Raw genomic sequence first — 16,771 nt, 5'->3', positions numbered from 1 at the left:
TATTTGGTATCACAAACTTTCGGAGCACTGCTCCTTCATCACTCCCCTGATGAAGGAACAGCACTCTGAAAGCTCGTGATACCAAATAACCTGTTAGACTTTAATCTGGTGTTATGACCTCTTACTGTGCCTACCTCAGTCCAATGGCAGCATCTGCACATCATAGTACTTCATTCTTTCGCTATTCTTTAAAAAGATACCTAAGCAGGTAGCCGGTGCCACAATGGAAAACAAAAACTAAACAGGCTTCCTTACAAAATGCAGAGGACATAATTGAAAATATATTTTTTAAAGGTACAGTAGCATCACAATGTGTTGTCTTTCACTTTGGTACAGCTGTCCTGGGAATGTTGATGCTGACTATCCAGGATCCAGTGTGAATTGTGATCCCTGTGAACAATATTAATGTGGCCATTCACATTTCCATGGGTTAGACCTTGGAATTTTCAGACATTTGTTGAGCTTTTCACAACCCGGAGGACTCCAATTCTGATGGCAGAAAATGGAAAAGGTTAATTAATAACTTCGCCAAAATCACCATTTACCATCCATTGCTATTCTGTGTGGAAAGGGGCTTTTTGCATTACCTTGTTTTCCGTGCCAGCGGACTCCAATAACTGAAGTGCGTTGATACACTAAGATATCAGCTCAAAGCAGTTTTTTGGGGTGGTGACAAGTGGCTGTTGTCAAGTCTCCTTTGGGAAATCATTGCTCAACGCTCACTGGCATTTTATGTTTTCATGATTTGTTTAAGAAGGGGAACAGAGACTTCCCTGGGAATTATAGACCGGTGAGTCTTACTTCTGTTGTGGGCAAGGTTTTAGAAAAAATTATTAGGGATAGGATTTATAGTTATTTGGAGTGTAATGAATTGATTAGAAATAGTCAGCATGGTTTTGTAGCGGGAAGGTCGTGCCTTACTAACCTTATTGAGTTTTTTGAGAAGGTGACCAAAGAGGTGGATGGGGGCAAGGCAGTTGACGTGGTATACATGGATTTTAGTAAGGCGTTTGATAAGGTTCACCATGGTAGGCTTCTGCAGAAAATGCAGATGTATGGGATTGTGGGTAATCTAGGAAATTGGATCAGGAATTGGCTAGCAGATAGGAGACAGAGGGTGGTGGTGGATGGTAAATATTCATCATGGAGTACAGTTACGAGTGGTGTGCCTCAGGGATCTGTTTTGGGGCCACTGCTGTTTGTAATTTTTATTAATGATCTGGATGAGGGTATAGTTGGGTGGATTAGTAAATTTGCTGATGACACCAAAGTTGGAGGTGTGGTAGATAGTGATGAAGGGTGTCATAGTCTGCAGGGAGACTTAGATAGGTTGCAGAGCTGGGCCGAGAGGTGGCGGATGGAATTTAATGCGGAGAAGTGTGAGGTAATTCACTTTGGTAGGAGCAACAGATGTGTCGAGTATAGGGCTAACGGGAGGACTTTGAATAGTGTGGATGAACAGAGGGATCTAGGTGTGTGTGTACATAGATCCCTGAAAGTTGGGAATCAAGTAGATAAGGTTGTTAAGAAGGCGTACGGTGTCTTGGCGTTTATTGGTAGGGGGATTGAATTTAGGAGTCGCAGTGTAATGTTGCAACTGTACACTACTCTAGTGCGGCCGCACTTGGAGTACTGTGTGCAGTTCTGGTCCCCGCATTACAAGAAGGATGTGGAGGCGTTGGAGAGGGTGCAGAGGAGGTTTACTAGGATGTTGCCTGGTATGGTGGGGAGGTCCTATGAGGAGAGACTGAGGGATTTAGGGTTGTTTTCGTTGGAAAGAAGGCGGCTAAGAGGGGATCTTATTGAAACATATAAGATGATTAGAGGTTTAGATAGGGTGGATAGTGATAGCCTTTTTCCTCGGATGGAGAAAGCTAGCACGAGGGGGCATGGCTTTAAATTAAGGGGGGGTAGCTACAGGACGGATGTCAGGGGTAGGTTCTTTACCCAGTGGGTGGTGAGGGATTGGAATGCCCTGCCTGCTGCAGTTGTAAATGCGTCTAGTTTGGGGGCGTTTAAGAGATCTCTGGATAGGTTTATGGACAAAAAGGGATTGGTATAGGCTAGTGGGTCATTGTTTTTGTAACTGGTCGGCGCAACATCGTGGGCCGAAGGGCCTGTTCTGCGCTGTAATGTTCTATGTTCTATGTTCTATGATTTGGATAAAATTGAGGTCGAGTGGCCTAATTCTGCTCCCATGTCTTACGGTTTTACTAGTAGTTTCCTATGGGGAAGATTGACATTTCACAGATAGAAAATGAGTAAGTCAGGATGAAGGTGAGAATTTTCATCCAAAGGAATATGTTCCCAGGGTAAAACTCTGAAATGGACAGGTTGGGGAAGATGAGCTCTCTAAGTAGTTTTTCTCTCTTTAGGTTGCCTCACCACCTGCTGCAGTCACAGTTTAGCAGCGATGTCCTTAAGGACCTGGCCAGCTCGGTCTCAGGTGGGTCCACTGAGCCACTGTTGGTAATGGACACTGATGTTCTCCACCCAGAATACATTTTGCATCCTTGCCACCTTCAATGCTGCCTCCAAGTGGTGTTCAACATGGCGGAGCACTGATTCATCAGCTGAGAGGGGAAGTGTTTTTATTTATTATTGTCAATGTATTAGAATACAATGAAAAGTATTGTTTCTTGCACACTATACAGACAAAGCATTCTGTTCATAGAGAAGGAAAGGAGAGAGTACAGGATGTAGTGTTACAGTCATCGCTAGGATATAGAGAATGAATACCTTGTTGCATGGTAGGTCCATTCAAAAGTCTGATGGCAGCAGGGAAGAAGCTGTTCTTGAGTCAGTTGGTATGTTAGCTCAGATTTTTGTATCTTTTTCCCAACGGAAGGTGGTGGAAGAGAGAATGTCCAGGGTGCGTGGGGTCCTTAATTATGCTGGCTGCTTTTCTGAGGCAGCAGGAAGTGTAGACAGAGTCAGTGGATGGGAGGCTAGTTTGCCTGATGGATTAGGTTACATTCAGGACACTTTGTTATTTCTTGCCGTCTTGGACAGAGTAGGAGCCATATCAAGCTGTGATACAACCAGAAAGAATGCTTTCTATGGTGCATCTATAAAAGTTGGTGAGAATCCTAGTTAACATACCAAATTTCCTTAGTCTTCTGAGGAAGGAGTTGTATTGATGGGTTTTCTTAACTATATGGAGCATATGGGGACCAGGACAAATCGGTGATCTGGACACCTAAAAAAATGGTATGTGGTAATCAGCAGGTGGTTTCCTTACCCATTTTTGATTTGGTGTTATGAGACTTCATGGGGTCCAAAGTCAATGTTACTGACTCCCAGAGCATCTCCCTCCCGACTGTATACCACTGTGTTGCCACCTCTGCTGGGTTTGTCCTGCTGTTGGGAGAGGACCTATCCAAGGATGCTAATGGTGGTGTCTGGGATGTTATCTGCAAGGTATGATTTTGTCAGAATGACTATGCCAGGCAGTTGCTTGCCTAGTCTGTGAGACAGCTCTCCCCAGATGTTAGTAAGGAGGACTTTGAAGGGTTGACAGGCCTATGTTTGCTGTTGTTATTTCTGGTGCTACAGTCAATGCTGGGTGATTCGTCTGGTTTAATTCCTTTGTGTTTTCTTTGTAGCGGTTGAAAAAAGCTGAGTGCTTTGCTTGGCTATTTCAGAGTTAACCGCATTGCTGGGGTCTGAGTCACATGTAGGCCAGACCAGGTAAGGATGGCAGATTTCCTTCCTCGAAAGACATTAGTGACCCAGATGGGATTTTCGGACAATTGACAATCTTTTAATTTCAGATATTTTACTAAATTTAAATTCCACCTTCTGTCACAGTGGGACTTGAATCCGGGAATTGGGAAAAATGCTCCTTCCCAAGTGAGACAGACAGCTGAGAGAGAGAAAGTGGCTCCGTAGAGAGAGAAAGTGGCTCCGCAGAGAGAGAAAGCGGCTCCGTAGAGAGAGAAAGTGGCTCCGTAGAGAGAGAAAGTGGCTCCGCAGAGAGAGAAAGTGGCTCCGTAGAGAGAGAAAGTGGCTCCGTAGAGAGAGAAAGTGGCTCCGCAGAGAGAGAAAGTGGCTCCGTAGAGAGAGAAAGTGGCTCCGTAGAGAGAGAAAGTGGCTCTGCAGAGAGAGAAAGCGGCTCCGTAGAGAGAGAAAGCGGCTCCGCAGAGAGAGAAAGCGGCTCCGTAGAGAGAGAAAGCGGCTCCGCAGAGAGAGAAAGCGGCTCCGCAGAGAGAGAAAGTGGCTCCGCAGAGAGAGAAAGTGGCTCCGTAGAGAGAGAAAGTGGCTCCGTAGAGAGAGAAAGTGGCTCCGCAGAGAGAGAAAGTGGCTCCGTAGAGAGAGAAAGTGGCTCCGTAGAGAGAGAAAGTGGCTCCGCAGAGAGAGAAAGTGGCTCCGTAGAGAGAGAAAGTGGCTCCGTAGAGAGAGAAAGTGGCTCCGTAGAGAGAGAAAGTGGCTCCGTAGAGAGAGAAAGTGGCTCCGCAGAGAGAGAAAGTGGCTCCGTAGAGAGAGAAAGTGGCTCCGCAGAGAGAGAAAGTGGCTCTGTAGAGAGAGAAAGTGGCTCCGCAGAGAAAGTGGCTCCGCAGAGTGAGAAAGTGGCTCCGCAGAGAAAGTGGCTCCGTAGAGAGAGAAAGTGGCTCTGTAGAGAGAGAAAGTGGCTCCGCAGAGAAAGTGGCTCCGCAGAGAAAGTGGCTCCGCAGAGAAAGTGGCTCCGCAGAGAAAGTGGCTCCGCAGAGTGAGAAAGTGGCTCCGCAGAGAGAGAAAGTGGCTCCGCAGAGAGAGAAAGTGGCTCCGCAGAGAGAGAAAGTGGCTCCGTAGAGAGAGAAAGTGGCTCCGCAGAGAGAGAAAGTGGCTCCGTAGAGTGAGAAAGTGGCTCCGCAGAGAGAGAAAGTGGCTCCGTAGAGTGAGAAAGTGGCTCCGCAGAGAAAGTGGCTCCGTAGAGAGAGAAAGTGGCTCCGTAGAGAGAGAAAGTGGCTCCGTAGAGTGAGAAAGTGGCCCCGCAGAGAAAGTGGCTCCGTAGAGAGAGAAAGTGGCTCCGTAGAGAGAGAAAGTGGCTCCGTAGAGAAAGTGGCTCCGTAGAGAGAGAAAGTGGCTCCGCAGAGAAAGTGGCTCCGCAGAGAGAGAAAGTGGCTCCGCAGAGAGAGAAAGCGGCTCCGCAGAGAAAGAAAGCGGCTCCGCAGAGAGAGAAAGCGGCTCCGCAGAGAGAGAAAGCGGCTCCGCAGAGAGAGAAAGCGGCTCCGCAGAGAGAGAAAGCGGCTCCGCAGAGAGAGAAAGCGGCTCCGCAGAGAGAGAAAGTGGCTCCGTAGAGAGAGAAAGTGGCTCCGCAGAGAGAGAAAGTGGCTCCGCAGAGAGAGAAAGTGGCTCCGCAGAGAGAGAAAGTGGCTCCGTAGAGAGAGAAAGTGGCTCCGTAGAGAGAGAAAGTGGCTCCGCAGAGAGAGAAAGTGGCTCCGCAGAGAGAGAAAGTGGCTCCGCAGAGAGAGAAAGTGGCTCCGTAGAGAGAGAAAGTGGCTCCGTAGAGAGAGAAAGTGGCTCCGTAGAGTGAGAAAGTGGCTCCGCAGAGAGAGAAAGTGGCTCCGTAGAGAGAGAAAGTGGCTCCGTAGAGAGAGAAAGTGGCTCCGTAGAGTGAGAAAGTGGCTCCGCAGAGAGAGAAAGTGGCTCCGCAGAGAGAGAAAGTGGCTCCGTAGAGTGAGAAAGTGGCTCCGCAGAGAGAGAAAGTGGCTCCGTAGAGAGAGAAAGTGGCTCCGTAGAGAGAGAAAGTGGCTCCGCAGAGAGAGAAAGTGGCTCCGTAGAGTGAGAAAGTGGCTCCGCAGAGAGAGAAAGCGGCTCCGTAGAGAGAGAAAGTGGCTCCGTAGAGAGAGGAAGTGGCTCCGTAGAGAGAGAAAGTGGCTCCGCAGAGAGAGAAAGTGGCTCCGTAGAGTGAGAAAGTGGCTCCGCAGAGAGAGAAAGCGGCTCCGTAGAGAGAGAAAGTGGCTCCGTAGAGAGAGAAAGTGGCTCCGCAGAGAGAGAAAGTGGCTCCGTAGAGTGAGAAAGTGGCTCCGTAGAGAGAGAAAGTGGCTCTGCAGAGAGAGAAAGTGGCTCCGTAGAGAGAGAAAGTGGCTCTGCAGAGAGAGAAAGCGGCTCCGTAGAGAGAGAAAGCGGCTCCGTAGAGAGAGAAAGTGGCTCTGCAGAGGGCTGTCAGCTGAGGTCCAGCAAAAAACTCACAGACTAAAGAACAGATGGTGTGTGGAGAAAGTGCCGACAGCCAGGAAGTGTGAGCTTCTTTAGAACAGTGAAGGCCACCTATTGCCCAAGAACCAAAGGCCTCAGGCCATTTCTGGTCCAGAATGGAGAGGTTCTCATCAAGAACAAAGAGATCTGCAGGAAGGAGCACTTCAAAAACCTCCTTAACAGAAACTCTGTCTTTAACATGAGTGTCCTGACTCCATCCCACTTCCCATCACCATCTCAGCACAGCCCCAAGGCAGCACCAGATAGAAAAGATTATCCAACAGCTAAAGAATGACAAGGGTCAGGAAAAATGGAATCGCCATCGAAAGACTGAAACATGGCACAGTGGCACTTTTGGTGAGAAAAGATGCCCTTGTTTCCTGTATCTAACTGGAACATGGCAGGAGGTCTCAAAGATCACATAACTGGAACCATCTTTAAGAAGGTGATAAATCTGACTCAGTAATTACACAGGAATTTTCCTGTCAGCCAAAAGGAAGGTCATCAAGATTCCTCCTCAATTACCTTCTCCCTGTGCCTGAAGAGCTCCTCCCAGAGTCACAATGCAGATTTCACCCACTGAGGGGTACACTGGACACAATCTCCACCATGCAGTAAGTACAAGAGAAATGCAGGAACAGCACCAACCCCTTGTATATGGCCCTCTTTGACCTCACAAAGGCCTTTCACATTGTCAGCCATGAGCGATTATGGAGAGTCCTCCTCCATTTTTGCTTCCCCAAAATCCTCCACCCTATTCCACAATGACATGCAAACTGTGATCCTGATCTACAGATCCACCATAAGCACAATTCACATTCAGACTGGGGTCAAGCAAAGCTTTGTCATCGCACCAAAGCTCTTCTCCATCTTCTGACAATATCTGTGTGGAGAGAACAGTTGTCGTTTCGAGCCTGGTTGACTCTTTGTCAGTGCGTGGAAGGAAGTCATTCTCGACTCTGAGGGACTGGCGAAGCACACGCAATCTAAACTGTGACCAGCAGGTGGCAGTGACGCCGCTGGTAGAGTTTTATTTTCAGCCCCTCCATGGATATTTAATAATTTGTATGTAAATGCTGGAGTTTATAATCAGTGCTTTATGGAATGATTCTAACCACTCACCATGACAGCCTGGTCACAGACATTGAGCTGTGGCTCTCCCGGCACCAGGGACGCTTTGTGATGTTGCACAACGTCTGTGATCTTTATCATTACTGCCTCATATTCCCAGTGGGAAACCCTGTAAGTGGAGAATGACAGTCAGAGAAAGCTGGATCCTATCTGCAATTTCAGGGCATTAACTGTGTAAAAAGGTGTTCTCTGATAAAACTCAGCTTCAGTCAAGACAAGGCTTCATGGCCCAACATGCCTCACAGAGTTCGTTAAACAAGTCTTGCTGAATAATCTCAGCAGCTAGAAGCTGGTCAGTTAACTCTGGATAACTTCTCTTTTTACATGGAGGGCTTTTGGGCTGTCCAACCACAGAGTGGAACTTGTGAAAGGACAGTGAAGCTATCTAATTGAGGGATGCTTTATATATAGAATAACAGAAACCTGGGAGTGAGTTACTGAGTGGAATCTAATCGAGGGGTTTGGGGTGGTTTATATATAGAATGATGTGGGTATGCCGGCGTTGGACTGGCGTAAACACAGTAAAAAGTCTGACAACACCAGGTTTTAGTCCAACCTATTTATTTGATAATATACTCACTAGCTTTCGGGGTTAGTCCCTGACGAAGGGGGTAACCCCGAAAGCTAGTGAGTATATTATCAAATAAATAGGTTGGACTAAAACCTGGTGTTGTCAGACTTTTTACTGTATATATAGAATAACAGATACCCTGGAGTGAGTTACAGACTGGAATCTAATCGAGGGGTTTGGGGTGGTTTATATATAGAATAACAGATACCCGGGAATGAGTTACAGACTGGAATCTAATCGAGGGGTTCGGGGTGGTTTATATATAGAATAACAGATACCCTGGAGTGAGTTACAGACTGGAATCTAATCGAGGGGTTCGGGGTGGTTTATATATAGAATAACAGATACCCGGGAGTGAGTTACAGACTGGAATCTAATCGAGGGGTTCGGGGTGGTTTATATATAGAATAACAGATACCCGGGAGTGAGTTACAGACTGGAATCTAATCGAGGGGTTCGGGGTGGTTTATATATAGAATAACAGATACCCGGGAGTGAGTTACAGACTGGAATCTAATCGAGGGGTTCGGGATGGTTTATATATAAAATAACAGATACCCTGGAGTGAGTTACAGACTGGAATCTAATCGAGGGGTTCGGGGTGGTTTATATATAGAATAACAGATACCCGGGAGTGAGTTACAGACTGGAATCTAATCGAGGGGTTCGGGGTGGTTTATATATAGAATAACAGATACCCGGGAGTGAGTTACAGACTGGAATCTAATCGAGGGGTTCGGGGTGGTTTATATATAGAATAACAGATACCTGGGAGTGAATTACTGAGTGGAATCTAATCGAGGGGTTCGGGGTGGTTTATATATAGAATAACAGATACCCGGGAGTGAGTTACAGACTGGAATCTAATCGAGGGGTTCGGGGTGGTTTATATATAGAATAACAGATACCCGGGAGTGAGTTACAGACTGGAATCTAATCGAGGGGTTCGGGCTGGTTTATATATAGAATAACAGATACCCGGGAGTGAGTTACAGACTGGAATCTAATCGAGGGGTTCGGGGTGGTTTACATATAGAATAGCAGATACCTGGGAGTGAGTTACAGACTGGAATCTAATCGAGGGGTTCGGGGTGGTTTATATATAGAATAACAGATACCCGGGAGTGAGTTACAGACTGGAATCTAATCGAGGGGTTCGGGGTGGTTTATATATAGAATAACAGAAACCTGGGAGTGAGTTACAGACAGGAATCTAATTGAGGGATTCGGGGTGGTTTATATATAGAATAACAGATACCTGGGAGTGAGTTACAGACTGGAATCTAATCGAGGGGTTCAGGGTGGTTTATATATAGAATAACAGATACCCGGGAGTGAGTTACAGACTGGAATCTAATCGAGGGGTTTGGGGTGGTTTATATATAGAATAACAGATACCCGGGAGTGAATTACAGACTGGAATCTAATCGAGGGGTTCGGGGTGGTTTATATATAGAATAACAGATACCCGGGAGTGAGTTACAGACTGGAATCTAATTGAGGCGTTCGGGGTGGTTTATGTATAGAATAACAGATACCCGGGAGTGAGTTACAGACTGGAATCTAATCGAGGGGTTCGGGGTGGTTTATATATAGAATAACAGATACCTGGGAGTGAGTTACAGACAGGAATCTAATCGAGGGGTTCGGGGTGGTTTATATATAGAATAACAGATACCCGGGAGTGAGTTACAGACTGGAATCTAATCGAGGGGTTCAGGGTGGTTTATATATAGAATAACAGATACCCGGGAGTGAATTACAGACTGGAATCTAATCGAGGGGTTCGGGGTGGTTTATATATAGAATAACAGATACCCAGGAATGAGTTATAGACTGGAATCTAATTGAGAGTTTTGGGATGGTTTATATATAGAATAACAGATACCCGGGAGTGCGTTACAGACTGGAATCTAATCGAGGGATTCAGGGCAGTTTATACATAGAATAACAGATACCCGGGAGTGAGTTATAGACTGGAATCTAATTGAGAGTTTTGGGATGGTTCATATATAGAATAACAGATACCTGGGAGTGAGTTACAGACTGGAATCTAATTAATAGCCCTCTATTCATCGATCTATCAAATATTTATCCATTTTAAATACTTCTAATAATCCAGCCTCCAGCACCCTTTGGGGCACAGAGTTCCAGAGATTCACCACCCTCTGCGAGAAGAAATTTCTACATTCCTCAGTTTTAAATGACTGGCTCTTTATCTTGTAGCTGTGTCCCCGTGTAGGCTGTCCTACTGGTGAAAACATCTCACCATTTACTCTGTCAAGCCTCCTCAGGATCTTATATTTGAATAAGGTCACCCTTCACTCTTCTAAACTCCCAGGAATACAGACCCAGACTATTCAGTCTCTCTCAACAGGAAACCCTCTCATCCCAGGAATTAACCTGGTGAATCTCCTTTGGACTGCCTCCAGTGTTACTGTATCCTTTCTTAGTTAAGGGGACCAAAATTGTGGCAGTATTTCAGCAAGGTCTCATCAACACTCTGTACAATCACAACAAAACCTCCCTATTTTTAAACTCTGCCCTTTTGCAATAAAGGCCAAAATGCCGTTTGCCTTCTTAACTACTTGTTGCACCTGCCTGCCAGCTTTTTGTGATTCATGCACTAGAACACCCAGATCCCTCTACACTTCACTCACCAGCAGTCTCTCCATTTAGATAATAATATGCCTTTTGATTTCTCCGGTCGAAGTGCATGCCATTAAACTCCATTTGTCAGGTTTTCACCCAGTCACCCAGTCTATTTCTATCCCATTGCAGAGTCCCAGTATCCTCATCACAACCTGCCCTTCCACCTGTCTTATCATTAGCAAATGTGGAAAGCTTACATTCTGTTCCTTCTTCCAGGTCATTAATGTAAATAGTGAGCAATTGTGGGCCAAGAACTGATCCCTGTGCTACTCCACTAGTTACATCTTTCCACTCTGAAAATGACTCTTTATTTCCAACCCTCTATTTTCTATGTAACAGCCAGTTTTCACTCCATGCTAACACACTGCCTTTTACTTTATGCACCAGCCTCTTACGCGGAACTATGTCAAATGCCTTTTGGAAATCTAAATACGTTACATCTCCAGGTTCCCCTCTATCTACTCTCCCTGTTACATCCTCAAAGAATTCAAGCAGGTTTGTCAAACATGATTTACCTTTCATAAAACCATGTTGACTAGGTTTGATAATATTCAGCTTTCCTAAGGAATTAGCTATTTCCTCTTTGATTATTGACCCCAGCTTCTTCTCAATAATAGATGTCAAATTAACTGGTCTATAGCTCCCTGCCTTCTGCCCTTTTCCCTTTTTGAACAACGATGTCATATTGGCTGTTTTCCAATCTTCTGGTACCCTCCTAAATTTAGCGAGTTACAAAAAATTTCAAGCAATGGGTCACTATCTCTGCAGCCACTTCCATTAACACCCTAGTGTGCAGTTCATTGGGTCCTGGCAACTTGTCTGCCTTTAGCCCCTTGAGTTTCTCTGATACTCTATCCCTTGTGTTTGGGAATTTTGTAAGTTCTATCATGTTATTTGAAATCAGTCCATCTGATATCTTAGGAATATTTGCAATGTCTTCCACAGTGAAGACTGATACAAAAAATTTATTTAGCTCATTTGCCATTTCTTTGTTTGCTGTTATCAATTCACCCGCCTCTTTCAGCTGAGGTCCCACAATTACCTTAGCTGCCTGCTTCCTATTTATTTTATTTTTTCTGATCCCCCCCTCCCCATTACCTGATAGGGTATTTCTCTCCAGGGTCCCTCCCAAGGTGGAAGAGCAGGGGTTGGATGGTGTAGTCCTGTTGATCATGTGTCGTGACACCCGTCACATTCTGTCCTGGGCAGAAGTTAATTCCCTGAAATGAAATAAAACACAATTAAGTTTTGGGAAAGATTCTGTCAGAATTGTTTAGTCACCAGTAGACAATGAGAACATGGGGGATGAGGGTTGTGAGAGGTTAGACGAGTGTTTGTTGTCCACCTATCATCGACCTTCCCTAAGGCCATTTCAGAGGCCAGTTAAGAGCCAACCACACTGCTGTGGATGTGGATCCTGGAGTCACATGTAGGTCAGACCGGGTAAGGACAGCAGATTTCCTTCTCTACAGGATATCAGTGAACCAGATGGGCTTTTGCAATAATCAAGTCATCATTAGATTTTTACTGAATTCCAGATTTTTATTGAATTCAAATTGCAGTCATGGTGAGATTTGAACCCTAGTCCCCAAATCTTGCTCTGGGTCTCTGGATTACTAATCCAGTGACAATACCACTACACCATTAACTCTATACTCCAGCTGTGACTGCTTGTTTGGGTAAGGTGCCATTGCACAATGACCTCCTTCCTTTCTGTGTGAAACCTCTGGCTCTGACACTGTCTGAGCTCATCTCCTTTGCACTCTCGTGCCTTTTCTGCATTAAATCTTCTGTCAAATGGACTGTCTCAAATTGAAAGGGCAGTAAATTTGCTGCCTCTCTAGGAGCCTGCAATAACTCGGCTGCAGCTAACCATAAGTGGGATCCTGGGAATGCTGTGGCCATGAAGTCCTGTATAACCCTAATCCTTGCATGAAGTCCAGCTCCACAGAGTACTGCTCTGGCAGAATACTTCCCTAACTTGAGGCATTTGCTACATGAGGGAATTTTCACAGTTGGTCTCTTTCTAAAGATCTAGTCAGGTTTTGTATTATTTAACTTGACTTTAACCTAACATGTGGGGCGTTTCTGCCTTGGTCAGTGGTAAATAAGCTGCATATTGGTGGCAGCTGCTCGGTTAGTTAGAACCTAATCAGCAGGCCTGAATCAGGGCTTTGGAATTTGAATTGATATAAATACAGGGGATTTTCTTTATGCACAAAGTAAATTGTTGCATAAAGTTAAATCTCACGGGATCCAGGGTGAGGTATCTAAACGGATACAAAATTGGCTTCTTGACAGAAACCAGAGCGTGGTTGTAGAGGGTTGTTTTTCAAACTGCAGACCTATGACCAGTGGTGTGCCTCAGGGGTCAGTGCTGGGCCCACTGTTATTTGTCATTTGTATTAATGATTTGACTGAGAATATAGGAGGCATGGTTAGTAAGTTTGAGGATATAGTGGACAGTGAAAGAGGTTATCTCTGATTGCAACGGGATCTTGATTAATTGGGCCAGTGGGCTGACGAATAGCAGATGGAGTTTGATTTAGACAAATGCAAGGTGATGCATTTTGGTAGATTGAACCAGGGCAGGATTTACTCAGTTAATGGTACGGCATTGGGGAGAGTTACAGAACAATGAGATCTAGGGGTACATGTTCATAACTCCTTGAAAGTGGAGTCACAGGTGGACAGAGTGGTGAAGAAGGCATTCGACATGCTTGGTTTCATTGGTCAGGCCATTGAATACAGGAGCTGGGACGTCTTGTTGAAGTCGTTCAAGACATTGGTAAGGCCACACTTGGAAAACTGTGCAGTTCTGGTCACCCTATTATAGAAAGGATATTATTAAACTAGAAAGAATGCAGAAGAGATTTACTAGGATGCTACCGGGACTTGATGGATTGAATTATAAGGAGAGGCTGGATAAACCGGGACAATTTTCTCTGGCACGTAGGAGGTTTGAGGGGTGATCTTACAGAAGTCTATAAAATAATGAGGGGCAAAGACAAGGTAGATAGTCAATGTCTTTTCCCAAAAGCATGGGAGTCTAAAACTAGAGGGCACAGGTTTAAGGTGAGAGGGGAGAGATACAAAAGTGTCCAGAGGGACAATTTTTTCACACAGAGGGTGGTGAGTGTCTGGAACAAGCTGCCAGAGGTAGTAGTAGAGGCAGGTACAATTTTGTCTTTTAAAAAGCATTTAGATAGTTACATGGGTACGATGGGCATAGAGGGATATGGGCCAAATGCGGGCAATTGGGACTAACTTTGGGGTTTAAAAAAAAGGGTGGCATGGATGAGTTGGGCCGAGGGGCCTGTTTCCATGCTGTAAACCTCTATGACTCTAAGTGGCAATGCAATCCAGCTTGATGGAGCGTGCTGTGACCTTACTTGGTGAGTCAGTTGCACAGAGGGAAGAGGTACTGATTTGACCTGAGTGGCTGAGAATGGGAGTGGGAGACAGCAAAATCCGAGATGTGAAGTGCAGAGGTGTTAATGAAACATGCGGATCGGTGGGAATTTAAATTAGAACTACAAAAGTATAAGTACTGCATTCAATTTCTAGCTCCACTCGTTAAACTACTTGATATGCCTACAAATAAAGACATTAATTACTTAATTAAATAAAATAATTTATTCACGGGCAGCAGGAACCTGGGTTCAATTCCGGCCTTGGATCACTGTTTGCGTGGTGTCTGCACGTTCTCCCCGTGTCTGTGTGGGTTTCCTCTGGTTTCCTCCCACAGTCCAAAGATTTATGGGTTAGGTTGATCGATGCTGCTAAATTGACCCTAGTTTCAGGGGGTAAGGAGGGTAAATACATAGGATTAAGATAGGATTATTGTTGGTGCAGATTTGATGGGCTGAATGGCCTCCTTCTGCATTATTGGGATTCTATGGCTAAGATATGGCAGAGCAGGTTGTGTTTGAACTGCAGAGGGTCACAGTTTGTGGACGGTGATAATGTCCTGAGCAAACAGGTCTCCAGTAATGTCTCCATCTCAAATCTTTCCAGTTGCAATGTAATTGAACTGGACTGACTGACACTACAGAGATCAGCAGGAAATTCTGGACAGTTTTATTCAGAATATGTCACATCCGGAGGAAGGGAGGATCTGACTGATTGGGAGCTGGGTAATGGAAAGCTAGTGGCTTTTGCTACCAAATAAACCTGTTGAATTTTAACCTGGTGTTGTGAGACTTCTTAATGGGGAGTTGACCAGATTTCCACATTGAATGTGGTTCCAGCAGCCAGTGCAACAAGTGATCAAGCACAAAGACTTTGGCTCATTTCCATTTCCTCAAACCCAGGGCACACTGGACAGTAATCAGGAGCAGGAATCTTCACTGGAGATTTCTATTCTCTCTCTAACCCAGAGTCACTGGGCAGTGAGCAGCAGCTCAAATTGATTTCTCTCAAACACAGGGATTATTGAATGGTGATTGGGAGGATGAACCCTGGTTGATTACTCTTCTCTAACCCAAGGGTCACTGGACAATGATCAGAAGTGGGAACCTGAGGGAATAGGGAATTTATTTCCCTCTTCTCTCAGCCGGGGTAAATGGGACAAATTGTAGAAAAGAAAGCTGTTATTAATGTTCCAGAATGTTGGTGCTGAATAGAACATAAGAACATAAGAAATAGGAGCAGGAGTAGGCCATCTAGCCCTTCGAGCCTGCCCCGCCATTCAATAAGATCATGGCTGATCTGTCGCTGCTCAGTTCCACTTTCCCGCCCTCTCCCCATAACCCTTAATCCCCTCTCTTATCAAAAACCCATCAACCCGCATCTTAAAAATATTTAGCGAGGCAGCCTCCACCACTTCAACGCGCAGAGAATTCCAGAGATTCACCACCCTTTGAGTGAAGAAGTTCCTCCTCAACTCCGTTCTAAACTGCCCCCCTTTTATCTTGAGGCTGTGCCCCCTAGTCCTACTGTCTTTTTTGAGCGGGAAGAGTCTCTCCACCTCTATCCTATCCATCCCATTCATCATCTTATACGTCTCAATGAGATCTCCCGTCATTCTTCTGAACTCTAACGAGTACAAGCCCAGTTTATTCAGCCTCTCCTCATAGCTCAACCCCCTCAACTCTGGTATCAGCCTAGTAAACCTCCTCTGCACTCCCTCCAAGGCCAAAATATCTTTGCGCAGGTGCGGCGCCCAAAACTGCACACAGTACTCCAGCTGCGGCCTCACCAATGCCCTATATAGCTGCAGCAAGACCTCCCTACTTTTATATTCAATCCCCCTCGCTATGAAGGCCAGCATCCCATTCGCCTTCCTGACCACCTGCTGCACCTGCAGGCTGGGTTTTTGCGACTCATGCACAAGGACCAATAGATATTGGTAACACAACATGGAACATGAAATAATGGGGGAATTTTATAGCCCAGGTGAATGCAGAGCTCCACTGGGACTCAGAGAGTTTTATATCACTGAAAGAGGCCCTTCAGCCCATCATATTTATGCTGAACATCAAGCACCAATCTATTCTAATCCCATTTTCCTTCACTTTGATTTGAATTGATTATGCTATTATGTTTCTGAATGTTTCTTCAGTGTTGAGGCTTCTTGACTTCACTGATCTTTCAGGCAGCAAGTTCCAGATTCCCACCGCCCTCTGGGTGGAAATGTTTTCCTCAAGTCCCCTCTAAATCTCCTGCCCCTTACCTTAAATCTATGCCCCTGGTTATCGACCTCTCTACTAAGGGGAAACCTTTCTTCCCATGTATATCCCTCATAATATTATTCAACTGTTCAAAGATCTTGCCAAGATGGGAACATTATGAATAAAAATGAGAGCAGACCTTGTGACCCTCATTCTGCTCTACATTCGTTACGATCATGGCTGATCTTAGGTATCAACTGCACTTTTCCACCTGCTCCCTATCTATCTCGATTCCTTGAGAGGTCAAATCTCTGTCTATCTCAACCTTAAATATATTCAACAATGGAACATCCATAATTCTGTGAGGTAGAAAATTCCAACAGTTCACAACCCTTTGAGTGAAAAGATTTCTCCTCATCTCAGTCCTAAATGGTCAGTCCCTGAACCTGAGACTGTGCCCTCATGTTCCAGATTCCCCAGCCAGGAGGAAACAACTTTTCAGTGTCCATCCTATTGAACCAAATCCTAATTTTGGATGTTTTAATGAGGTCACTTCTCCTTCCTTCATTGATCCAATTTACTTGGCCTCTCATCATGAGACAACTCTCAAATCTGACTCCAATCT

The 16,771-nt window shown here is 45.3% G+C and overlaps 1 protein-coding gene across 1 annotated transcript in view; it reads right to left on the bottom strand.

Moving 5' to 3' along the window:
- Positions 1–261: 261 nt before the first annotated feature.
- Positions 262–16,771, bottom strand: part of galns (galactosamine (N-acetyl)-6-sulfatase) — a 49,505-nt gene continuing 32,995 nt past the window's right edge. The window contains exons 12-14 of the mRNA XM_080186633.1: positions 11,633–11,754; positions 7,303–7,420; positions 262–489 (exon numbers count right to left, since the gene is read on the bottom strand). Coding sequence (XP_080042759.1) covers positions 403–489; positions 7,303–7,420; positions 11,633–11,754 — 327 coding nt within the window. The 3' untranslated portion in view covers positions 262–402. The remainder of the gene's footprint in view (positions 490–7,302; positions 7,421–11,632; positions 11,755–16,771) is intronic.

Source organism: Carcharhinus amblyrhynchos, chromosome 4 (assembly GCF_965287045.1).
Source record: "Carcharhinus amblyrhynchos chromosome 4, sCarAmb.v2.hapA, whole genome shotgun sequence".
NCBI classification, from domain to species: Eukaryota; Metazoa; Chordata; class Chondrichthyes; order Carcharhiniformes; family Carcharhinidae; genus Carcharhinus; species Carcharhinus amblyrhynchos.
Note: the sequence above shows the minus strand (reverse complement) of the source record. Positions and strands in the feature narration are given on the sequence as shown.